The 25,815-nt window shown below is 46.3% G+C and overlaps 2 protein-coding genes across 2 annotated transcripts; both read left to right on the forward strand.

The window, feature by feature from the left end:
• Positions 1–402: 402 nt before the first annotated feature.
• On the forward strand, positions 403–7,658 carry rab5if (RAB5 interacting factor). The gene is made up of 4 exons (XM_084445938.1): positions 403–669; positions 1,385–1,488; positions 4,103–4,232; positions 6,374–7,658. The coding sequence occupies exons 1-4, from the start codon at positions 562–564 to the stop codon at positions 6,413–6,415; spliced, it is 384 nt and encodes a 127-aa protein (XP_084302064.1). The 5' UTR covers positions 403–561; the 3' UTR covers positions 6,416–7,658.
• Positions 7,659–8,014: 356 nt separating this feature from the next.
• On the forward strand, positions 8,015–24,852 carry dhx35 (DEAH-box helicase 35). The gene is made up of 21 exons (XM_084446022.1): positions 8,015–8,069; positions 8,645–8,772; positions 9,164–9,256; positions 9,981–10,058; positions 10,508–10,612; positions 10,706–10,767; positions 11,585–11,654; positions 11,977–12,036; positions 12,409–12,521; positions 14,353–14,449; positions 16,322–16,480; positions 16,882–17,092; positions 17,444–17,568; positions 20,072–20,126; positions 20,304–20,494; positions 20,668–20,745; positions 21,546–21,675; positions 21,795–21,876; positions 22,090–22,161; positions 22,381–22,492; positions 23,065–24,852. Exons 1-21 carry the CDS (start codon positions 8,018–8,020, stop codon positions 23,101–23,103), a joined length of 2,112 nt encoding a protein of 703 aa, XP_084302148.1. The 5' UTR covers positions 8,015–8,017; the 3' UTR covers positions 23,104–24,852.
• The last annotated feature ends 963 nt before the right edge of the window (positions 24,853–25,815 follow it).

The following is a 25,815-nucleotide window of genomic DNA, read 5'->3' on the forward strand; positions in this document are numbered from 1 at the left end:
CTTCTATGCAATAGCAGGTATTGTAAATGGCATCTAGACCAGAGGTCTTATAAATACTGCTGAACTAACTGTTATGGACTATTGTTCAAAAGGTACCTATTGACAACGTACAAGTACAAGTAAACATACTGTAATTTCAAATTATTAAAAATATAAAGTACAATGCCGGAATACATACCGACATAGCATAGAGTAGGCTCAAATTGTCATCTGCAGAGGAAGAAAAAAGAAAGAAAGCGCAATGTCATGACCCCAACTCTCGATGGCGCTGTTCGTAAAAGGGTTGCTCTCGACCGAGCCAGCCGGCCAGCCTGTGAACGTCGCAGTCTGTCATTGGCTGTTCAAGCAGGGTCAAATCGCTATTGCGCATGCCCAGTCGGCTCACATTCTCCTTGGCTGCAATCTGTCAGATCAGCAGCGCGTATATGTCACTAATACCACCAACTATTTCTGATTATTATCGACAGAAAGCAACAGCGGGCTTCGTGCAATACATTCAGCGATAAAACACCGAGTGAAGCTTCACCTAGCGTGTCCTGAATCCGGCGATCAAAACAAAGAATGACGAACAGTTCCAAGAGGAAAGAAGAAGTTCATCTGGTCAATGGGGGAGTGAAGCAGTCCACATGGAGCAAAGCCTTCAACGGCAGCGCTGTCTGGGAGGAGAAGGTCGGTGATGTCTTCTGAGCAAACCTTCACTGATCTTCTGATTTGTGTTTGTAGCTGAAGTGTGCATACTGTGCATCTCTCTCTCTCTTTTTTTACCAAGTCCCTCGCTTGCTTGATGGGTTGATACAAGGTGTCTAGCTAGCTGGTTAGCTCCGCCGTGATTAGTAGCTAGCTAACGTTTTAAGTTAGTAAAGTTAACGTTAATATGTGAGGTTAAACGAGACTCGGTGACGTTAGACTATTCGCAAGGTCGGAGGCTGTGAATCAAATTGCTGTTTCTCACGAACTCGCTATGCTCAGCTGTGCTATTGAGAATCTAGCGAGCTAACGTGAGCTATGCATGCACACTACCTGCTGCTGCCTGCCTGTCGGGTTACCTTGCGACAGATGCTCGGTATGGGGGTTGTCGTGGTCTCCAGAATGATCCTTCGCTGCACGATTAACTCCTCTCTCCTTACTAACAACAAAGGCTTGTTGGCTAGGATTTAGACCATAAAAGCTTCTTTTAGGCTTTGCTTATTCTAAACACAGGGTTTCCTACTTTTTGGGGGAGTACTGTACATGGTCGATTCAGGGTTTATGTAATTTTCTTACTGAACACACGTATTTTGCAGGGGAGTTAAGAATACACTGGTATCAATACTTTTATTGATGCAAATTCTTGTTATGCCATGGTTTATAACCTATCAATGTTGTTTCCTTTCTTCTTGAACAGGACGAGTTTTTAGATGTGATCTACTGGTTTCGACAAATCATTGCTATCATCCTTGGGGTGATATGGGGTGTTGCACCACTGAAGGGCTTTCTTGGCATCGCCATGTAAGTGACCTTAAACACTCACTGACTCTACACAACAACCAGGTAGCACAACAATTACCCTGCAATTCACTGGCCTCCCTGAACACCCGACAACAAATACATCAGCTCACATTTTTATACGGCAAGACCCCCTTAACCGCATATCATTAAGATTCCCAACCGATTACTAAAAACACCCGAGATCTGGTGCCTACCGTAAAACTTTAATAGCCCAGGCTTTTAAGCCAAGGCTTATTTATCAAAACGTGTAGCCAGACCCAGCGAATAAAAGGGATGGGCGTCTCTTTGGGACTCGGCTTTTAATTGAACTTTTACGGTATATTCATCTGGCCAGTCCCAGTGTAATGCTGCGTTTGGTAGGAATGCTTTTCACTTTTTTCCTGCAAATTAGTGAAACACTCCAAAACACACTGATGGTTGGTATCTGTCTGTCTGTCTGTCTGCCTGTCTGCCTGTCTGCCTGTCTGTCTGTCTGTCTGTCTGTCTGTCTGTCTGTCTGTCTATTGTATCCATCCATCCATCCATCTATATTAGGGCTGCTCGATTATGGCACAAATCATGATCACGATTATTTTGATTGATATTGAGATCACGATTATTTCACACGATTATTCATTGACATTTTTTTTTAAATCAAAAGTTTTAAAATTTTCTTAAATCAAATTATACATTGACTTTGATAACAATTAATTTATTAAAATGTTGACAGTGGCTTTTCTTTTTAACAATGTTCTTTGGATTAGATACATTTCTCCCATGGGAGACAAATAGTGAACCTTGACCTTGATAAATAAATAAATAAATAAAAGTGCCAAAACTGATAAATAAAGAAGCTTCAAAGCACCGCCACCACCACAGAAGAAGACTACCTCAGAAAAATAATTTCACTAGGACAGAACGTCTAAATAAGTTATTTAATGGTAGCGCCGAGGCTTCAAAACCCAGCATTTGTTTATATAGACCCCTTTGCTTAGGTAAGTGAAGTTTCATGTTTATCTGACACTTGTAAATATGAGCGCCTCTCCTAAATAGGCCGACACCGATTTATTTTGACGGCAAAGTGAATGGACTAGCAAAGGACTGTTGTCTGGCATGAGCGAGCGGAATGCGACAACGGGACTGAGAAGGGCTGCTTTGAGGGGCAGCTACGACTGCGTAGCAAATTTTACACACCGTGTCAACTTGGTCCAAATCTGTCTCTGCAAACCCATAGTGTTTCCACACCACTGACGTTGTTTTAGTTCTCTTGTCCACCTCTCTTTCTGCTGCCATAATCTTCTTCTTGTCGCGTTTTGTTCGAGAGGACCATGCGTGCGCCTCGCTTGACAACTTGTCTCGCTTTGAACTAAAGTGTTTGTTTTGGGGCTTTGGAGGAGGAGTCAAGCACAGTATAGCTCTACAGTGTAGGGTGTGCTTGATTTGTGCAAAATCGTTGTATGGCGATTATGTTGTTTTAATGATCGTTGACAGCCCAAATCTTAATCTAGATTAAAATCCGATTAATCGAGCAGCCCTAATCTATATATCTTTACTGTAAAACACACTGATGGTTGGTATCTGTCTGTCTGTCTGTCTGTCTATCTATTGTATCCATCCATCTATATATCTTTACTGTAAATCCAGTTGTAACCGAGTAAAATGTGGAGTGGCTGGTGAAACTCACTCCTCATAGGAGCACTGACAGTTCTTCTAAAGCCCAGTTCACATACAAGATTCACAACCAGACTGGTTGCAACTTGCAACCACCTGCAACAGTAACCCAAAACTGTGCTTTGCAACATTCTAAAAACGGAACTATTCACACCAAAGCAACAAGCGTTTACCGTTTCCATAACAACGGCTCTTGTCACTCAACTTATTTCCTTATCCAGCAACCCGTTATTATTATATTTTTTCCGCATTTGTTTATTCTATACCGCGACCGTCTGCCTTTTCTGTTCTAAAATCAATGTACAGTAGCCTCTCGTTAACATGAACTAGCCGTTACTGGTTACTAACTAACCGGTAGCCTACTAGCCCTCGCGTGAACCCAGAGAGCCTGACACATTGTTGTGTACACGCTCGCGCCAGCCCACGCCACGGGCACAGATTGTTCAGTCGCTGATTGGTTAGAAAATCGTAACAATGGCCCTGACATTATGGTACGTTCTAAAACTTGTTGCTTGCAATTGGACAAATCTAATCTCTTGAGACAAAATCAGCCGGCTTCAGCCGACCTGCGACGGGGTAATTCACACCGCTGCAATGTTCCTCTGCAACATTCTAAAACGGTTTTGTCGCGTTGCGAATCTTGTATGTGAACTGGGCTTAAGAGGGACGTCCCTGTTGGGTCCTGACCCGCGAGACCCGGTTTCTATCACCCTGGGCATGCCCAAACCTATGGGTTACACTGTCAATCCTTTAAACACAGCCTTTCTGAGATTCTAATTCTAAATTACAATTGTACGTTTCTCCTCTGCCTCTTGAACTGATGTCCCTTCTCGGACAGACTTTATATTTTGTGTTTGATCAATTTGATTGTGTGTTTTGCACAGGTTGACATTGTAAATAGGAAACGGGTCTTAATTGACTGTATGAATGAAAGATGATTGATAATCAATGTTTTCCCCTCCAGATTCTGCATCATCAATGCTGGAGTCCTGTATGTGTACTTCAGCAGCTTCCAGCAGGTGGACGAGGAGGAGTATGGGGGCACATGGGAGCTCACCAAAGAGGGATTCATGACATCCTTTGCTCTATTTTTGGTAAGGAATAGGGGATTAAAACAACTTCAGGCTAAATTCGCAAGATCGTTAGTCAAGTCTGAATTTGTGGGTTCCAGAGAGAAGCTGGGTCAGAAACCAACGAATCCCGCATGTGTAACCTGCTATCTCTCGGGCTAACTTGGGTCAAATACTGAGATTTGCTATATGGTTATATCTATAGTTGATTTGTATGATGGATTAATAAGTAGTTATTCACTCTGGTTGATCAGTTGATTTTGGTTACAAGGGGAAAGTGGCACCGACTCAATTCTTGAATCCAGTGTTTTGCATGACTTTACTGAAGGCATTGGTGGTCCTCCTTCCCAAATAGCACTTGATGAGACACCTGTTGGTTGAATCGGGCATGATTTCCGCGCACTTATTTCTTCTTAAAGTGCTGTCATGCCAAAATGTCTGGGTGATGTCATTGGAATGTCGTTGCTATGTCAACATGACGTGCTAGCTTTCCTGACATTGCTCTCTCACTGTAGCTTGTTGTAGAGTCGTAATATTGTAGCCAAAATTAATAATTTTATAATACACTATTTTTACTGTAGCTATACTGTACAGTGTGTGTGTAGAGCCACTTTTTATGTTTGATTTGCAACTAGAAATTACTATTAGAAATCCACGTCGAGATATGGCTGTTTCATAAAAATCGGTCTGGTAGTTTTTGCATAATCCTGCTAACCAACAAACAAACCAATAAATAAACTACTAATAATAAATTAACTAATAAATTCAGCTGGTCAGTAGGGATGTGCATGATTGACCAAAATCACTTTTGAATATTCATCTGTTCTTTAGACCGAATATTCAAATATTCTAAAGGCATTCAGCAATGTATTGGTATAATTTCCTTAAACATATAACATCCCAATTTTTATTTTTTACATGCAGAATCTTTTTTACATGAAGTGCAAATAAAAGGCCTACCCCTCTCTCTCTCTCTCTCCTCCCTCCTTCTCACTTGTTCTCTACTCTCACGGATATGCATGTCTCTTCATTTCATCTTACTTTTCTTATTACTGTCCTTCTAATGCTCTCTCTCCTCTGTTCACTCCCCCATCTCTGTTTCTCTCTCTCTCTCTCTCTCTCTCTCTCTCTCTCTCTCTCTCTCTCTCTCTCTTTCTCAATATATGATCAGCCAACTGTAGATGCTCTGTCTCGGAGCCAGATCAAATGAATGATTCATAATGTTATTCGATAGCCTAATTTATATACAAGTAATATTCATACTGGTTTAAATAAATAATCTGATAGTACCGGTATTTCCTGGTATTTTGGTTGTAGCTAAACCATTCATTAAAAAAATCGACTGAAAATCAAATTTGGAGCCTGGCACGAGTATTCAAAAATGTGAATATTCTGCATCCCTACTGGACAACCGACCAGCCTACACCACTTCCTGTTCAACTAGCAAGTTAATTCAAAATAAATCTAGAACAATCTAAAATCAAAAAAATATAAGAACACAGTAGTATAACTAAAAATATGTGTTGTTATCTGATGTAGCAGTAGTAATCCTGTCTCCGTTAAATCACAACTTTGAGGTAAACGTGTGAACGCTGCTCAAGAATGTCACATTGGTATAACAACGACATTCCGATGACATCACCTGGACACATTTTGGCAACCGAACACTATTTGGCAGGACAGTCCCTCTCTAAAACTGATGTATCCTGACAGATAATTGCAGAAATGTCTGTATTTCTCAATCTGTCTTTCTGGAACGCTCCTGAGGGGGTCTCTTGGCTCGGCCACAGTGGGTACAGGCTTCTGTTCCAGGCCAGCAGTAACACTTGATTCCAGCAGCTATGGTCTTTATGAGTTTGTGTGATCAGGGAATGTAGTGTTGACCGGAGAAGCCAAAGCATAGCTCAGTCTTTACCACCAGGTTTGGTTAACTCTTTAAAAAAAAAAAAAAAAAAAAAAAAAAAAAAGGGTACATTTGATACTTCCATCATTCAATGGATGTTTCACAATACACAACAACAACAATCACAATGATTCGTGCAATGCTCATGATTTCAGTGTTTTCCATAAGTGTTCCATAAAACCATATGTGTCAATGTCTCAAGGAATGTATGATGTGATAAAGTTCTAGAAATTCATGTTTTTCTGTCTCTGTCCCCCATCAGGTGGTGTGGATAATATTTTACACAGCGCTACATTATGACTGAGGAGCTGAGAGGTACCCATTGGATTTGTTATGGACATTTCTGTTGAGATAAAACGTCAAGATATGAAGTGCATAGAACTCCATGGCGTCTTGGGGGACGCCACCCATCACAGGACTTCTCGGTATGCAGTGCATTGTGGGAACTGTAGTTTGAAATTAAAGACCCTGTAAGACCATCCTAATGACCCAGTTAAAACGTGTCTCAATAGTCTTTAGGCTACCTCTTTTTGACCGTTCAAATACTTAAAATGCATTAATCCCTACTTCCTTCCCATTATAGCTGAGCAAACTTGACTGAAATAGAAAAACATAGTTGAACTATTATCACCACTGATGAGAGGCAGGATTTTAAAGCCTTTGTCGTCACACTTCCATCTGCACTAATCTGAATTAATGACAGTCTGTCACAGTCTCTTCTGTCTCTTAAGGTCTTCTTGAAAGAATAAGGCGTTTTACACTGTTGAGATGCAACCTTTATAAATGCATTCATCCATCCCTCTCTTGAGTGCATCACTGATAAATCGATCAGTACTATATATATGAAGCAGTAATTCATAACGGGGTGTGGTATATCGCCAGTACACCATGGGTTGGACTGGGGTCATAAGCACGAGGCGCAGCTGAGCACGGAGGATTAGGGCTGCGCCTCACGCCAATGACCACAGCACAACCCGTGGTATATTGGCGATATACCACACCCTCTGAGTTATTGCACTGTTCTCTATGGTCAGCAGAGACTACACAAACTGGTCATTTTGGCTTCACTCACTTGGCCCACTTACACCAGATGCCTGACATTTTTCCAGGAGAGTAGAACGGAAATGTGTTTGTGTTGGTATGGGGCGCATATGTCCAATTTCAAAGCTAAAACTGTTCTGTGCACTGCCAAGATTTGTTGTTCCTAGTTTTTCTTTGTCATTGCATCTAGCAGTCAAATACAATTTTAATTTAACTTTTTGTTTTGTTTTCCTTCAGTCATAGCTTCCAGATCAAATAGTCTTACCTATTGTTCTGATATTAATTTAAACATGTATGTAAATTCTGTACAATGTCCCTTTTATCAAATCTGCATTGTATTAAACTGATTTATTTGTACTGCTGTGTTATATCTTGTTTGATGTAACATACCTCTCAGTATTTTGTAGTGAATTAAATTAAATGATTTTCTTGCAAGATGGCTGTAATGACACTAATGTACAGGAACACAAATGGCTTTTGAGAGGATTGTATTTTCTGATTGAAAACTTTTGGGAATCATTAAACATGGGCTTTGTTTAGCCTCCATTTCCAATTAGATGCTGTGTACTAGTGTCATGCTCAATTGCCCTTGGATCAATAATAACCTTACCAACTCATTGATGTTCAAGACCCTATGCCACAGTGATTAGTTATATTGGAAGCTATATTTTTGTTTTAGCTCTACGTGGACGAAGATATAACCCACTCTATACAATATACATGTAATTTACGGGACAGCAAAAGTATTTTTCCCTGGAAGGAGAAGGGGAAGGTAAGGACACTGATGAACGCAGCCGAAGAAACCCTGTCATGACGTCAAACCTGGGGGAAAAAAAGAGAAGCGAAACTTCGTGACGTAAAAGCCATGATGGCGGATCCCCACTCCGTGCACTCCACGATGAAATTTTGGAAACCGGGTTAGTATTCAAATTAAATATTATTATGCAGATATAATTGTTTGCAATCATCGGAGGTTTACAAAAGAATACACGTGAAATGCTGCATGTATTGTACTGTTTATCCAGCGCGTCTGTTCGGCTCTGCGTTATGTTAGCTAGACTAACGTTAGCTGCTGTCAGTCCTATCATTCCCATGATATCGATCAATAAAAGAAACTGCAAAGGGACGAACAGCCCACTATTAACAGTATGGCTTTGCCTGCTAATAGTTATCATTTATCTCTAACTTGGTCATTTGAACGTATCCGGCATACTGTCGCTTCGCCACCCTTCACGTGTCCAAACATTTAACGCTAGGGGAAACCTGCTACATCCATGGGTGAAACACCCACAGCCAGGATCCGGTCAGCTGCATGAACTGACTGCAACTTATGAATACTGTACAGCTAACGTTAGCTAGATATACCCCCCCGCTGGCTCGAATAGCTCTTGAACATCTCCAGCTGTGAGCATAGAAGTACACGTTCAATTCTAATACAATTCTACGTGGCATGCACGCCATCCTCCTCCTCCTCCCCTTCATCTGTCCTCAGGGTCGGAGGCACCGGGGATCTCTGAAGAACGGGAGCTCACTACCGAGACCACCGGCTCCCCTGTCATCTTCAACCCGCACACCCAGCTGTCCATCGAGAAGCAACGTCAGAAGCTGCCGGTTTTTAAGGTTGCTCCCATCTCCTGTCATACAGCCAACACGCATGCGATTTAAGACCGCCTCAATCAACACCACTTATTTCCATAGCTCCTGTCCCTTCCTCATATGCAAACAGGTGAAATCAGGGGTTAAATTAGAGTTACTCTGGGAGCATACAGTGCATGTAGCCTACTGTTCCCTGCTTCAGGAGACAGAATTGTTGGTAGCCCACAGAAGATGGGCTCCTTCACCTCCAGGCTTAGGAGGTCACGTGATCTATCTGCTCACCTGTTTCATGAGTCGGGCTCACCTGCCAAATTCCTTTTAGTGAAACCCCTGGCAACACTGATGCCATGTCATACACTTCTAGATGTATGGAGTGGAACCCTTTGCCATAATGTGTGAACTGTTGTGTTTCCAGCACAGAAACAACATACTGTACTTGGTGGAGAGCTACCAGACGATCATCATTGTCGGAGAGACAGGATGTGGAAAGACTACACAGATCCCTCAGGTGTGTTTTGACTCGTATTGCATCATATGCTTATTTGTGTTTGTTCTGTTGCGATGTCCTTAGCGGAGCAATGGAGGAGAATGACTGACCAGTCGGATGTCCTGGATGGTATCATATAGTGGTGACTTGGATTTTGCGAGGGAAACATCGCACTTCATTCTGCTTATTAAATACTGCAGGCATCGCAGCACATGAATTCCATGTCGAGAGATTTATCGAGCATCTCATTGTACGTGCTAACTGTATCGTCTGACAAATCCAGGAATAAGGACACCACAAACCCCCAGAAATGGTCAAGGTTAAATGTGCACTATGCAGAGTAGCTACAAGGCAGGACATTGCAGCACTCTTCACGTGGTCGAATTCCCATAGTGAGGGAGTGACCTTCTCTAGATGCTTCGTTGCCTCCTCTTAGCAGAGTTTGGAGCAAATCAACTGGGGCTTAATTCACGTGTCTCCCTCCTTCTCACTCTTGTGTTCTCTACTCTCACGGATGTCATGTCTCTCTTCCTTTCATCTTATTTTTATTATAACTGTCCCTCTAATGCTCTCTCTCCTCTGTTCCCCTTATTCACACACCACATCTCTCTGTTTCTATCTTTCTCTCTCTCTCTCTCTCTCTCTCTCTCTCTCTCTCCCTCTTTCTCCCTATCTCTCTCTTCCCCCATATATCTCTCTCCCTCCCTCTCTCTCTCTCTCTCCCTCTCTCTCTCTTCCCCCTCAGTACTTGCTGGAGGCTGGTTGGGCAGCGGAGGGGAAGGTGATTGGGGTGACACAGCCTCGTCGAGTGGCTGCTGTATCAGTAAGTCTTCTCCTCTCACCCACTGCTTAAGTCCTGCCTTCACCCCCCTGACTCCACTCAGAAAACTGCAACACTAGCACAAAATGTTATCTTTCCCCCGCTAAAGAGGATTAAGTGCACCTTCAGGGACTTAAAGTTTTTTAAGTTATTCAAATGTCTATATTGTGACAGCTGTCTTCCAACAAAAAGTAGTGTTGACACTGATGATGGCAGCTGCCATGCAAGGTGCTAGCCTGGTCATTGGGAGCAATTTGGGGCTCAGTGTCTTGCCCAAGGACACTTCGACATGTGGACAGGAGGAGCCGGGATTCGAACCACCGACCCTAAGATCATTGGACGACCCGCTCTACCTCCTGGGCCACAGACGCCCCCCCCCCCACAATTGTGTTTCTCCACCTGTGTGTGTCCTCTGCGATTGGGTGAGATCACACCCTCTCTCTCTCTGATAGGTGTCCAATCGCGTGGCAGAGGAGCGCGGAGCCCTGTTGGGACACGAGGTGGGCTACACCATCCGCTTCGACGACTGCTCCGACCCCCACGCCACACGTATCAAGGTACCCATATTTGTGTGGGATCCCCACTTTTTTTGTTTGTTCTGCTGCATCGGTTGTTTTCCTGAAGTGTGCGCTCGTCTTTGTGTGTCTCAGTTCCTGACGGACGGCATGCTGGTCCGAGAGATGATGGCTGATCCGCTCTTGAAGAAATACAGGTCAGTGCTACCTTGAGGGATCAAACTGAACCAAAAACAAAAACTCTTTGGTTTGTGTCTAACAGCTAACTTCTCGGTAGTCTCTTATCAAGGCCCAGACCCTATTTCAGCAGCTGTGTCTAACAGATTAAATCGAATCAAACTATTTTTCCTAAAGCACCTGTCTTGACGTATACCAGTAGTTTGGTGTGCGAGGCCATGTCTGTAGTAGGGATGGGACATGATCTTCGAAAAATCAAATAGTCATTAAATCGATTTTATAATTTGATAATCGTTTGTTCATCTTGTCTTATAAAAACTAGTTGCCTTGTTTTTCGCGGCGCAAGACTCCGCGAGACGAGAGAGAAAGGCACGCGCGGAAGACAGTTTGAGTACTGTAACCTAGGATAAGTAGTAGCCGTCGTTTACGCGGCGCGGGAGGTCAGGCGAGACCGAGACTCGACCGGACCAGACACGCAGCGGCTGACGCAGCCAACGAAAAGTTCTGTGTGGAACGGCAAAACTGTCGAATGCGTAGCCTACTTGAGTGTACCCGCAATGTCATACCCTCAGAGAGGGTTTTTTCCGCGGCAGGACTTATCGTCAATAGACCAAACGACCTGTCTCCATCCCGACCATGTCGATATGCTCATATTTCTAAATAAAAATGAAGAAATAGGATAGGCCCTATTGGCCAGAAAAGTTGCTCAGACGAGCAATGATCGAAGAAAAATCGATTTTTTGCCCAGCGATTTTCTAATAGCAGATTTGCCAGAAAGTCCCATTCCTAGTCTGTAATACTGTAGCTCAGCTGACGTGCTGATTCTCTCTCCTCCAGTGTTGTGATGCTGGATGAGGCCCATGAGAGAACGCTGTACACGGACATCGCCATCGGCCTGCTGAAGAAGGTGCTTCCCATCATCTGTCACCGTCGCCTCTTTCACTGTTGTGCATTTGGACTTGACCTTTCTAACGCCGTTTCTACCCCTGACCTCACCTGACACACATGCCCTATGCTCATTCTGTCCCCCAAATAATAATAATAATAATAACCCTTATTTGTATAGCACTTCTAATGTATTTCAACACAGCATAAAACCAATAATAAGGACAATAGTGATCAACAAAACACACAATAGCAACAATATAGACCAAACATGGTCCAGAAAGTAATCAGATTCCTATCCAGATTCCTATCCAGCTTCCTGACTCCGCCCTGTCCTTCATCAGATCCAGAAGAAGAGGAGAGACCTGAGGCTGATCGTAGCCTCCGCCACTCTGGATGCCAAGGTGACTCTGATCCCCGACCCTAAAATGGACGGATGATAAATAGATACTTTATTGATCCCTCCAGGGGGAAATTAGGCGTTTCAGTAGTTGAAATAACAGAAAGGCTGGAAAGAAACAGACACTAGGTACAGAGTAACGAAAAAGACACTAGATAAGGGGTTAGTAGCATGAAAAGAGGAATAACAGGCTCTATATACATCCATATGTGCAGTATAGAATAAGATACTGTCTCTACAACAGAGACGGGCTGAGGGCCTGAGCGAGCAGATGAGGTGTCCTGGCTACAAGGCTTGTCGGGCGGACGAGCGTTATTGGACGCGTCGCCGTCTGACTGTGTCCAGAACTAACTCGGATTTTGTTCATCTTCCGTAGAAATTCCAAGAGTTCTTCAACCTGAACGAATCGGGGGATCCCAACAAGGACACGTGTGGGATTCTGACGGTGGAGGGACGCACCTTCCCCGTGGACGTGTTCTACACCGTCAGGTAGGCCGCGGCGGCCATCTTAGCTCAGGACCCAGATTAACCCCTCCGTCCGGAGACCGGCGCTTAGTAACTTACCCCCGAAGGACTGCACAGATCAGCGGATTAGACGAAAGACATGCGAGGACAAAACCGTCACACCGTTCTCTAGGGCTGCCCCCCCTGAAAGCCGACGAGTCGAATCGTCAGTCGGAGACCCTTAAAGGACTATGCTCGTTTTTGACAACCTGGACCTTATTTACGACATATTATAAGAAGTTTGACTCACCCAGATCACTTTTGTGTTGTTCGGAGGCAGGTAGAAGAAATTTAAAATCCAGCGCGAGCCAGTATATCCATGTAATGGCGGCGCACGGGGCAAAGGGAATGCAGCTTCTAAAAATCCATTTTCGGCCGCTAAACGGTTGTTTTCATCAATCACATTGCATGAATCGACAGTTGATATTCCTCTACGCGAGCCATTCTTTCGGTTTTCAAATACGTGGTCTGTAGCCACTGTAATATGATCTTTACACTGGCTATGCTCCCTCACATTCTCTGCGCTACGATCGGATTGTTGCTGACGAATGACGACGACAATATTCTCGGCACCAACTACGATCGTAGCGCAGAGAACGTGAGCCGGAGAATAGCAGGCTGCGCGCTGGCCTGTGCGCATGCGTGCTGGAGCAAGTGGGGGAGAGGCTTCTAAAGATCATATTACAGTGGCTACAGACCATTTGAAAACCAACCGAAAGAATGGCTCGCGTAGAGGAATATCAACTGTCGATTCATGCAATGTGATTGATGAAAACAACCGTTTAGCGGCCGAAAATGGATTTTGAGAAACTGCATTCCCTATGCCCCGTGCGCCGCCATTACATGGATATACTGGCTCGCGCTGGATTTTAAATTTCTTCTACCTGCCTCCGAACAACACAAAAGTGATCTGGGTGAGTCAAACTTCTTATAATATGTCGTAAATAAGGTCCAGGTTGTCAAAAACGAGCATAGTCCTTTAAGTCGACTGAGATTCTTGAAGCTCCACTTTCAAGATGGTGGGCTGAGATCACTCTCCTGCCTTGTGGTTTATATAGGACATGCTAATCGTTTGTTTTAGACCTAGGCTATTACCGTAGCTATTAGCTGTGCAGTAAAAGGAGACTGATGCAGTAGAGGGAAGAAGGCAGGGAGCCGCTCTCCCCTCCGCTATGCGTCTAGCCTAGTGTGTGCCAGCAATCACGGGGAATTCCCAAAAGGAATATACACAACACAAAACTGCTTTCCTAGATCAATCGACTTGTATTAACTAAGATATCAACTGGATCCCCCCCTCCCATAGACAGATTGAGCTCTAAGGTCCGTGAAAATGCTTCAGTGACAGCCAAAACATTTCCTTGTTGACTGCTGCCCAACTCATGAGCCTATTCACACACAAATGCACAGTTGAGGAGACTATCGTCAAATGGCCCAACCCTGATGTAGGCTATGGGGAAACACTGCATAAAAACATGGTGGCATCTGAAGTAGATGGACAACGTGGGTTAGATGATTCATGTTTAGCAAGAAAAGCAGGCGTCTGTTATTGTGCTGCCTGCGAGTTTGAGTTAGTTTGACAGCTGTCCTGACTCCCGCGGTCTCCCCTCAGCCTAACGTTAGACATAACGGGGAAAAAAGGAGGAACGAATCGTCTCAAATCTCTGGTTTGAATAGGTGAATCTGATTGGACCCACAGAACTCAGTCGGGGACAGCCCTGTCCTCACATGTCCAGTCCCCTCGGATCTGTGCACGGGGAGGAGGGTTTTAGGGCTTGACCCAGCGTCTCCTCCCCCTCACCCCCCCCTGTGTCCCCAGCCCGGTCCCAGACTACGTGAAGGCCACGGTGGAGACGGTTCTGAAGATCCACGAGACGGAGGAGGACGGAGATGTCCTGGCCTTCCTCACTGGACAGGTGGGCGGCCCGGTTCCAACACTTCCCTCAGCTCCTCCCACCCCTCTCTTGTCCTGCTGAGAACTTGCCAAATGGAACGAATCCAGTATTAGGCGTTCGCATGGCACAAACCTTCTGCACAAATCTCTCGATTCCTTAAAAAAATTATCTAATTAATTACATGATCTATAACTAATTAATCTAATTAATCACAAATTGATCGCATCTCCATTTTTTGTTGGCAAAAGCCCCCAACTGATATTTAAATTCAAATACATTATATTATAGTGGCTTTGTCATTACTGACCGATGTCCAGTGATCCCGGTCAGAGCAGCGTATTCGGTCCGCGCCAGTACTTCCATCCTTGTCGTCTAGTCCGTGTCATACAGCTGGTGGATTTCTGTAACTACGGTGCCTCTTGAAGGCGGCTTGTAAATTGCATCGGAGGAAGCAATTTGAAATGCCTCCATCAAGCCCTTGTCCTCTACCATTGAAACTGGCCTGCAGGCCACAGCTATCTACTTTGCGATCGAGTTGGTAAATTTTTCAGAGGTAGAATTGTTCATTCGGAACCTGTTCTCAGTGAGTGTGGATTGGAGAAACCTGCTAATACTGGGGCTGACAGTTGTTAAAGGAGTAGTAAAGGGAAAATGCATGTTCAGCCCTGTTTTAAGGTAACGTATGATCATATACTATGGTTCAGATCAAAACATTGACAAAACTAGCACTTTTGAGAAAGTCTGATAATTGCTCTACCACCGTTTTGGTCATACAATGGATGTGGGTGTGCACCTTGAAAAATCATTCAAAAAACATGTTAAACTCTCGATTTCAAAGACAAGAAACTCACCGAGGTGTAGTTGGCGTTCTGACATATAATTCGCCATAAAGTAAGATTCTAATTCATCTGGAAAGGCTTTTTTAAATATTTTGCATAGAACTATTTAGTCGCAGCACATACGTGTGTAAACTTCCGCAAACTAGGTAGCCTAGCAACATAAACAATAACAATAGCTACCGTAAGTAGTTCCGCTTCCTGAATCCCCTCTGCGGATTGATCTACACATCTACAACGGTCGCTTCAATACAAGTCAATGGATTTCATAAAATGATCAATAAAACCCTACAGGATTCATACTTTGCGGCGAATTTGGTGTCAGAACACCAACAGACACCAATTACCCCCTCGGTGAGCTTCTTGTCTTTGAAATCGAGAGTTTAACATGTTTTTGAATGATTTTTCAAGGTGCCCACCCACATCCATTGTATGACCTAAACGGTGGTAGAGCGATTATCAACTTTCTCAAAAGTGCTAGTTTTGTCAACGCTTTGATCTGAACCATTGTATATGATCATAAGTAACCTTAAAACAGGGCTAAACATGCATTTTCCCTTTACTACTCCTTTAACATGTTTAGCATTGAGATGATGCTTTCGGGTAGAACTGCTCAGGTGGAATACAAATTCTTTCTTGCAGATATTGCACACGACCACGCTCTTAACTGTCCCATCTGGTGGTTTTTGAAGGAAAACGTTCTGTTTAGAGGACAAAGCAAAGTGATTATCCACCTCCACAAGTTTGTTTGAAGGCAAAAATGCTTTTGTGTCACATACGACGTAGCCTACAGGGCCATTCAGGTCCAAATTGAGTTTGTCACTTCGATAATGTTCAATCAGGCAATGATGCGGCAACTGTGCCACCTACAGCTGGAAGAAATCAATTAATGCCTTTAATTCGCGCTAATCTTTAACGCGTTAATGTTTGCGTAACGAATTCACCTAATTAATTAAATTGTTAAATTGACAGCCCTAATTTAGATCTGCTATACGGAAATCGTTAGGCGATGTTTGTTGGTGCGACAGCAGCAGTAGCTGTGTTCTCCGTGCTGCAGGAGGAGGTGGAGAAGGTGGTGTCTCTCCTCCAGGAGCAGGCGAGGGCCATGTCGCGCTACGGCCTGAAGAGGCACCTGAGGGTGCTGCCCATGTACGCCGGACTCCCCTACGTGGAGCAGATGAAGGTGTTCGAGAGAGCGCCCCCTACCGTTCGCAAGGTGAACCCGCGTCCGTGCGTCTGTACCGGCGGGCCCTTGTACCTGCATTTCATTTCACTTGAGTTCACAGGACTAAAACTGACACGTGTCCCATCAAGAGGGTTTAAGAAGCTCTGTGAAACTATACAGAATGTCTCATTGTGTGTGTGTGTGTGTGTGTGTGTGTGTGTGTGTGTGTGGGGGGGGTGAAGTTAAAGATGTAATTCTATGTATTTATGCATGTAGGTGAAAGCATGTGTATACATGGATGTTTTTAATATGAACCCCAGGAAGAGTAGCTGCAGCCTCGGTAACAACTAATGGGGATTAAACAATAAACAATAGTACAAATAAACAAGAGTACTACAGCAGATCAAGTTATATGGAGGGATCTTTTTGACGCGTCCGTCGTGTCCTCCCAGGTGGTGGTGGCCACTAACATAGCGGAGACGTCCATCACCATCAACGGGGTGGTGTTTGTGATCGACTGTGCGTTCGTGAAGCTGCGGGCCTACAACCCCCGCACCGCCATCGAGTCGCTGGTGGTCACGCCCATCTCCAAGGCCTCGGCCAGTCAGAGGGCAGGGAGGGGGGGGCGCAACCGCCCCGGGAAGTGCTTCAGGCTATACACAGGTACGTGCGCGTGTGTGTGTAGGTGCGCGTGTGTGTGTGTGTTTTTTTTGTGTTTGTGTGAATTTGTGTGCAGGGGTCATGATTTCTGTAAGTTGTGCTTTGTTAGTATTCTCTCCTGCTGCACTGCTGGTGTGTGTCTGTGTCTGTGTGTGTGTGTGTGTGTGTGTGTGTGTGTGTGTGTGTGTGTGTGTGTGTGTGTGTGTGTGTGTGTGCGGAAGAAGTGTAGTACTACGTTGTTGCTCTTATATCCTGCACAGCCTGCAGTCTATCAAGTTGCTTGCTCATGTGTGTGTGTGTGTGTGTGCGTGTTTGCGCCTGCGTGTGTGTGTGTGTGTGTGTGTGTCTTGTCAGAGGAGGACTTTGAGAAGCTGCCTGCCTCCACGGTGCCAGAGATGCAGCGCACCAACCTGGCGCCCGTCATCCTGCAGCTGAAGGCTCTGGGCATCGACAACGTCCTGCGCTTCAGCTTCCTCTCCGTGAGTCACACCCCCTAATACACCCACTCCTCCTGACACACTCACCCCCCCTAATACACACACTAACCCCCCCTAATACACACACTCACACCCCCTAATACACACACTCACACCCCCTAATACACACACTCACTCCCCCTGACACACACACACCCCCTAATACACACACTCACACCCCCTGACACACTCAATCCCCCTGACACACTCACACCCCCTGACACACTCACACCCTCTAATACACACACTCACACCCCCTGACACACACACCCTCTAATACACACACTCACTCCCCCTGACACACTCACCCCCCCTAATACACACACTCACTCCCCCTGACACACTCACACCCCCTGACACACTCACACCCCCTGACACACTCACCCCCCCTGACACACTCACCCCCCCCTGACACACTCACACCCCCCAACACACTCACACCCCCTGACACACTCACACCCCCTGACACACTCACTCCCCCTGACACACTCACTCCCCCTGACACACTCACTCCCCCTGACACACTCACTCCCCCTGACACACTCACTCCCCCTGACACACTCACTCCCCCTGACACACACACACCCCCTAATACACTCACACCCCCTGACACACTCACACCCCCTGACACACTCACTCCCCCTGACACACTCACTCCCCCTGACACACTCACTCCCCCTGACACACTCACTCCCCCTGACACACTCACCCCCCCTGACAAACCACACCCCCTAATACACTCACACCCCCTGACACACTCACACCCCCTGACACACTCACTCCCCCTAATACACTCACACCCCCTGACACACTCACACCCCCTGACACACTCACACCCCCTGACACACTCACATCACCTGACACACTCACCCCCCCTGACACACTCACCCCCCCTGACAAACCACACCCCCTAATACACTCACACCCCCTGACACACTCACACCCCCTGACACACTCACATCACCTGACACACTCACACCCCCTGACACACTCACACCCCCTGACACACTCACTCCCCCTAATACACTCACTCCCCCTGACACACTATCACCCCCTGACACACTCACACCCCCTAATACACACACTCACACCCCCGACACACTCACTCCCCCTGACACACTCACTCCCCCTGACACACTCACTCCCCCTGACACACTCACGCCCCCTAATACACACACTCACACCCCCTAATACACACACTCACACCCCCTAATACACACACTCACACCCCCTAATACACACACTCACTCCCCCTGACACACTCACTCCCCCTGACACACTCACACCCCCTGACACACTCACTCCCCCTGACACACTCACTCCCCCTGACACACTCACTCCCCCTGATGACACACTCACTCCCCCTGACACACTCACACCCTCTAATACACACACTCACACCCCCTGACACACTCACCCCCCCTGACACACTCACCCCCCCTGACACACTCACCCCCCCTGACACACTCACACCCCCTGACACACTCACACCCCCTGACACACTCACTCCCCCTGACACACTCACTCCCCCTGACACACTCACCCCCCCTGACACACTCACACCCCCTAATACACACACTCACACCCCCTGACACACTCACTCCCCCTGACACACTCACCCCCCCTGACACACTCACACCCCCTAATACACACACTCACACCCCCTGACACACTCACCCCCCCTGACACACTCACTCCCCCTGACACACTCACTCCCCCTGACACACTCACGCCCCCTAATACACACACTCACACCCCCTGACACACTCACACCCCCTGACACACTCACTCCCCCTGACACACTCACACCCCCTGACACACTCACACCCCCTGACACACTCACACCCCCTGACACACTCACACCCCCTAATACACACACTCACTCCCCCTGACACACTCACTCCCCCTGACACACTCACTCCCCCTGACACACTCACTCCCCCTGACACACTCACTCCTCCTGACACACTCACCCCCCCTGACACACTCACTCCCCCTGACACACTCACACACCCTGACACACTCACACCCCCTGACACACTCACACACCCTGACACACTCACACCCCCTGACACACTCACACCCCCTGACACACTCACTCCCCCTGACACACTCACACCCCCTGACACACTCACACCCCCTGACACACTCACACCCCCTGACACACTCACACCCCCTGACACACTCACTCCCCCTGACACACTCACACCCCCTGACACACTCACACCCCCTGACACACTCACACCCCCTGACACACTCACACCCCCTAATACACACACTCACACCCCCTGAAACACTCACTCCCCCTGACACACTCACTCCCCCTGACGCACTCACACCTTCCTCATAGTTACTCACAAGGCTAAAACCTTTGGATGACTTATTATCAGTGACGTAAACACGATCAGGTCGGTCCCGGGTCGAGTCCGGCCGTGTCAAGTCAGGATGTGGTCGTCTGAAGCGTCGTCAGCGCGTGTTTAAGTGTGACCTTCTCTCCCCCGCACAGCCCCCCCCGGCCCAGGCCATGGTCCAGGCTCTGGAGCTGCTCTACGCCCTGGGGGGTAAGAGCTTCGGACGCGCCGTCGCCAAAGTCTCCAAGACCAACGAGGACCAACGGTCATCTCTTGACTGACCCCCTGTGTCTGTGTGTCTGTGTCTGTGTCTGTGTCTGTGTCTGTGTCTGTGTGTGTGTGTGTGTGTGTCTGTGTGTGTGTGTGTGTGTGTGTGTGTGTGTGTAGGTCTGGACCAGTACGGCCGCCTGACTGACCCCATGGGGTTACGGATGGCCGAGTTCCCCCTGAGCCCCATGTTCGCCAAGATGCTGCTGGAGTCCGGGAACTTCGGCTGCTCCAAGGAGATAGTTACCATAGCGGCAATGATGCAGATCCAGAACATATTTGTCGTGCCGCCCAATCAGAAGAAAGCAGCCGTGAGTAATGCAGAGACGTTGAGGAGGAGAGGAGGATGGATGGAGAGTCGCATCCATTGTGCATCGCATCTGTAATTTGCTCCTGTGTGTGTCTGCGTGTTTGTTCGCGTGTGTGTGTGTGTATGTATGTGTGTGTGTGTGTGTGCATGCGCGTGTGTGCGTGTGTCATGTAGGCTCGTGAACACAGGAAGTTTGCCGTGGCCGAGGGGGACCATCTCACCATGCTCAACGTCTACGAGGCCTTCATCAAGGTAGGTCCCTGGGGGCCACACAGTCGCTAGAGTACCTGCCCTTATGAAACCACAATATATTGGGATATATTGGAAAATATAATGTAATATATCAAACAACACATTTCCATAAATGGAAAACTAGTGGTTATATTTTCCAATATACTGCAATATATGAAAAGCGTCAATTCCTTATGTATTGTGCAATATATAATGTATGTATCATATATTATTCTGTATATTTCTTCCATATATTTTACATACTATGATATATTGACAGTTAATATAAGGGGAATATATTTTCTTTGCATAAGGGTGGTCTCTGTGGTCACAGGAAGGTTCAGACCGCCTCAGCGGAAATGCACTTCAGTTCTGCTGAAAAAAACCTGACTTGGCTGGGATGGAGTTGGACTAGACCAGAGAGGGACATAGTTGGACTAGACCAGAGAGGGACATAGTTGGACTAGACCAGAGAGGGACATAGTTGGACTAGACCAGAGAGGGACATAGTTGGACTAGACCAGAGAGGGACATAGTTGGACTAGACCGGAGAGGGACATACTTGGACTAGACCAGAGAGGGACATACTTGGACTAGACCAGAGAGGGACATAGTTGGACTAGACCAGAGAGGGACATAGTTGGACTAGACCAGAGAGGGACATAGTTGGACCAGACCAGAGAGGAACATAGTTGAACTAGACCGAAGAGGGACATAGTTGGACTAGACCAGAGAGTGACATAGTTGGACTAGACCAGAGAGTGTCATGTCTCTTTTTCCTCCTCCCTCCCTCTCTCCCTCCTCCCCTCCCTCCTCTCCAGCACCAGAAGAGCTCCCAGTGGTGTCAGGAACACTTCCTGAACTACAAGGGTCTTCTGCGCGCCATGACAGTACGAGAGCAGCTCAGACGACTCATGAACAAGTTCAAGGTGCCGCGCACCTCCAGCGAAGGTTGGCGTCTTATCTTTGTGTGTGTGTGTGTGTGTGTGTGTGTGTGTGTGTGTGTGTGTGTGTGTGTGTTCTCGACTCTCCCATGTCTTTATGTCTTTGTTGTTGTTGTTGTTGTGCAGGTGACCCGGATGTCATCCTGAGGTGCATCGTGTCCGGGTTCTTTTCCAACGCTGCTCGCATGCACCACTCCGGTTCCTACAGGTGAGGGCGCTCTTCAGCCACCCCTCATACTAGGGACTCTCCCACACGCTCACCGTGTCCTCGGCTGCCCTGAACAACGCTACAACGGACCAATCTCACCCCGTTAACGCCGTGAACATCTCTCTCTCTCTCTCTACTCTCTCTCTCTCTCTACTCTTTTTCTCTCTCCCCCCTTTCCTCCCTCCCTCCTCCTCTCCCTCTCTCCTCTCTCAGGACGTTACGAGACGACCGCGAGCTTCACATCCACCCCAACTCAGTGCTGTATGGAGAGACTGCACCAAAGTGGTGAGTCGTGCGTGCGTGCGTGCGAGAGCTGCTGATCTGCTGAAACGTAGCTGTTAGTGGTAACTTAATGGCGGGGGGTATTATGCAATGCATATTGATGTCTAAGGCTTTTCCAAAGCAGACTGGAGTACTATGAGGATCGTTGTTAGCTCATGAGCTCTTTCTCTGCGGTGTGTGTATCCTGCGTCTGAAGCCCAACTCTCCCCACTCTATCCCCAGGGTGGTGTTTAACGAGGTGGTGCAGACTGCTAAGTATTACATGCGTGATGTCACTGCCGTGGAGTCCTCCTGGTTGGTTGAGCTGGCGCCTCACTTTTACAAGCAGGCCAAGGTAAGCGAGGAACGCTCCCGTCTTCCCTGTTACACGGATTTTTCCTGAGTAGAGAATTCCGAGCCGGCTGCAAAAAAAACGCATTTTGCGTAGCAGTTACGCATTTTTTGTTCACCGGTGATTTACGTTGTAGAATACGGTAAACGTTACTTTTCATAGTATGCCTAATATTAATTATTGTAGCAAATGTAATTATCCCAGACACACACGCACACACAGTGTTATGATCTGTCACCCACTTAAGGTACCACCTCTGTCTCATTTAGAGCCAGGAAATCCCCGTGGAAACAAACCCTGTCTTTAACCCTTATAACTGTACCAGAACCTGCTCAGTCTTTACTGTTCTGATGAAGAAACGACCAGTCTTAACATTATGGCAGAAAACCTTTCCTGTTTATCACGGTGTACAGCTAGATGGCGCCATTACCACATGTAAAAAACCTTCAATCTGACAAAACTGAACTGTATTCTCTCTCAGGTTTTCAGGCCTACTCTCCCGTACTTTCTGTCTCACTCATTCACTGAATCCCCTCTCTTTTTTCCCTCTGTCTCTCTCTCTGTCTGTCTGTCAGCATGGGTCACTGGCCAGCAAGAGATCCCGGGTCCTCTAACCTCAACTCTGGCAGAGAGGAGACCCTCGGAGAGAGGAGAACCCCCCCTTCTATTAACACTGTGCCCTCCTTCACCTCCACTGTACATACTGATGAGATATTAATGTCCCAGGTCCTCCGTCACAACTCCTTCACATGGATGTATATTTGTCACTATATAGTCATGCTAGGAAGGACAGGAACCAACGACGGTATCCCGTCAGGGCTGATAAAGTTTGCGTTCGCCGTTTTGAGAAAGATGCTACACTTGATCTTATTTTGACTTATTATGGGATGCGTCCCTGGAATGGGTTGGTGGTAAAATCAGGGGTAAGTGACTGTAGAATAATGTGGTGATAAAGCGTCTTCTGTCCTGTCCAGTGTGTCTGGATAGTGCTGGCCCTCCAGTCCTGTACATACAGAGCAGGCTTGGGGCCTGGGCATTGCCTGTCCATCCACTGACCTGGGCTCCATGATTATTTTTTTATGATATAGTTTTTTTTAGTTGTGGCACGGCACGGCAGATGCTAGATATGAAAGAATGAAGAATGCAAAGATGTGATACTTTTTACAGGGGACACTTGGTTTTATTTTATTATAAATGTGCTTACCCCCCTTTAGCCTGGTCTGTTGCTACTGTTGCCTGTCTGTTTGCAAACCAATAATGTGTTAAATACCGGATCAAGTCAAGTCCACAAGCTTTCCCCCACGTCTGCAGTCAGTCTCTTTCTAGAGGTTTGGTCATTTGTGCTTCCGCTCTGGTGTACACATTTACAGGACTGTGCCTCCGATGGAACAGCTCGTTTTCGTTTTGGTTGGTCGACACAGAATGTACGACCAATGTGTTTTACTGTGAAAAAAAGACCTCTTTGCTTCTGGAATCTGGACAGTTGCTTTAGGACGCTGCTCCACTTTACTGTCTAGCTCAAACATTGTGGCCTTTTTAACCGTTCTGTGCCAAATTTTTTATTGAAATCATATTTAACATTTCATTTTTAAAATGGAATGTGCAAATAGAACCATAGCATTGTAAGCGTGCAATCAGAACTAGAACTAAAGAAGTGCCAGGTGTTCCTCAGAGAAATGTCAGGTCCTTTCAGAGATGCATAAAAAGCCTCAAAAGGAATATTTTTTAGCCATGTTAGCACATCGATGTAGCATTTCAGAACCACTCCACCAGTGTACATCCCCCTCATTGTCAGCGTCATCTTATCAATGTACAGCGAAAAGGCACAAGTTCCATGATTCCACCCAAGTCAACAACATTCCCTGCCTTCATCTTTACTTGTTTCCTGTTAATTTGTCAAGGATTATGTTCAGAAAGCTTCAGAGAGCCAGGGAACAAACAACAAGAGTCATTTTAATCCACTAGGACCTGCGTTCATATCAGTAAGGTTACTGTTCTGGACTTTATTGACTAATGTCTGCATGGTTTTACCCATAGATACCCAGTCCTTGGGACAAATTGTTGATATCGGCACAGTGTAACTGCCTTCAATCTCTGGACACTAACATACCATACGCAAATAAATGCAATTAGTCTGTTAGAGGATACATGTGAAAATACTCAATGCATGTTAGATGATACTTCGAAGATCACCATGATGTAGCTTAACACTTGTAGCTGACTGTGAGATGACAGCCTCATGTTCCTTATGTGCTGATAATCCTAATCTGTGCGCAGCCTAACTGTAATCTATAGAACTGTGTAGTCACCCAGCTCCTGAGAAGCAGCTGTATCCCTCCACATTATGTCCTGCACATCTTCAAATAAAACCCTCTGGCCATGATGAGATGTGTCTTGTAGCCTATGTATTCTCAGGGTTATAGATCTCAAACTCCCCCTGTATGACTAAAGTTGTTTTGTGTTTTTTTATGCCGTTTTAAGGACTGATTTTAACAGTATTTAACAAGTTCTTATATGATAACTGGTTTGGTAAGGCTTGCATACATTGAGGGTATGCTTTCTTTCTCACTGGCATTGATGAGGTAAATTCAGATGCAACTTTGTTTTACTTGTCCCCAGGAGGTGTCAGTGTTGAACTACAAACGTCCCAATGTGGGATTCCTCTATTCATATCCATACATGGCGACAATTCAGTTCTCTTTACCGAATAGAAAGTGAGTGTAGTAGGCTACATGTCTCCAGAGATTTTGCCATTGTATTTCCTGTAAAAATTTGTGTCTTAACTTGATGCCCCAAAGTCGATCAATTGAGGGTTGAATTGAGCTGGATAAATTCATAATAATCTCCTCCTGGGCCTCTAATACCAAGGGATAATTGTAGACCACAGTTCAATTAATTAAGGATTTGGGACCAGCATCTGAGATTTGACAATGGCGATTGAGCATTAAAATGATTACGCGGCAAGCACGTGTCAGAAGCACGCATAGGCATAGGTTAGACCTACATAGGCCACACGGAGTGATGCTCTAGTTCACAACTAGCCTATATAGGGCCTAACTAAATGATCTGATTAAATGAAACGGTATCACTGCTATCATGTAGACCAGCCTCCCAACTGGTGTAGCCTGCGCGACCCATTGATCGCGGAGCGCGGTAAATGGGACAGCTGTAGGCTAGGCGGAGGAAATAAATAATTTCTAGGAGACAGTTTGAGAGAGTGCGGCTGACTCCCTCGTTTAGCGCTCCAATCGGTCTGTGCAGAGTGGCGGGAAGCGCGCGCATGGCTCCCCCGGGAGGCGGGAAACGATCCGGTGAGCGAGCCTAGG

Source organism: Borostomias antarcticus (assembly GCF_949987555.1).
Source record: "Borostomias antarcticus genome assembly, chromosome: 11".
NCBI classification, from domain to species: domain Eukaryota; kingdom Metazoa; phylum Chordata; class Actinopteri; order Stomiiformes; family Stomiidae; genus Borostomias; species Borostomias antarcticus.

Coding starts and splice junctions, on each gene's coding strand:
- rab5if (XM_084445938.1), top strand. CDS start 562: ATGACGAACAGTTCCAAGAGGAAAGAAGAAGTTCATCTGGTCAATGGG. Junction 670..1,384: donor GCGCTGTCTGGGAGGAGAAG/GTCGGTGATGTC, acceptor CTTCTTGAACAG/GACGAGTTTTTAGATGTGAT. Junction 4,233..6,373: donor CATCCTTTGCTCTATTTTTG/GTAAGGAATAGG, acceptor GTCCCCCATCAG/GTGGTGTGGATAATATTTTA.
- dhx35 (XM_084446022.1), top strand. CDS start 8,018: ATGATGGCGGATCCCCACTCCGTGCACTCCACGATGAAATTTTGGAAA. Junction 10,613..10,705: donor CCCACGCCACACGTATCAAG/GTACCCATATTT, acceptor TGTGTGTCTCAG/TTCCTGACGGACGGCATGCT. Junction 20,495..20,667: donor CCAATCAGAAGAAAGCAGCC/GTGAGTAATGCA, acceptor TGTGTCATGTAG/GCTCGTGAACACAGGAAGTT.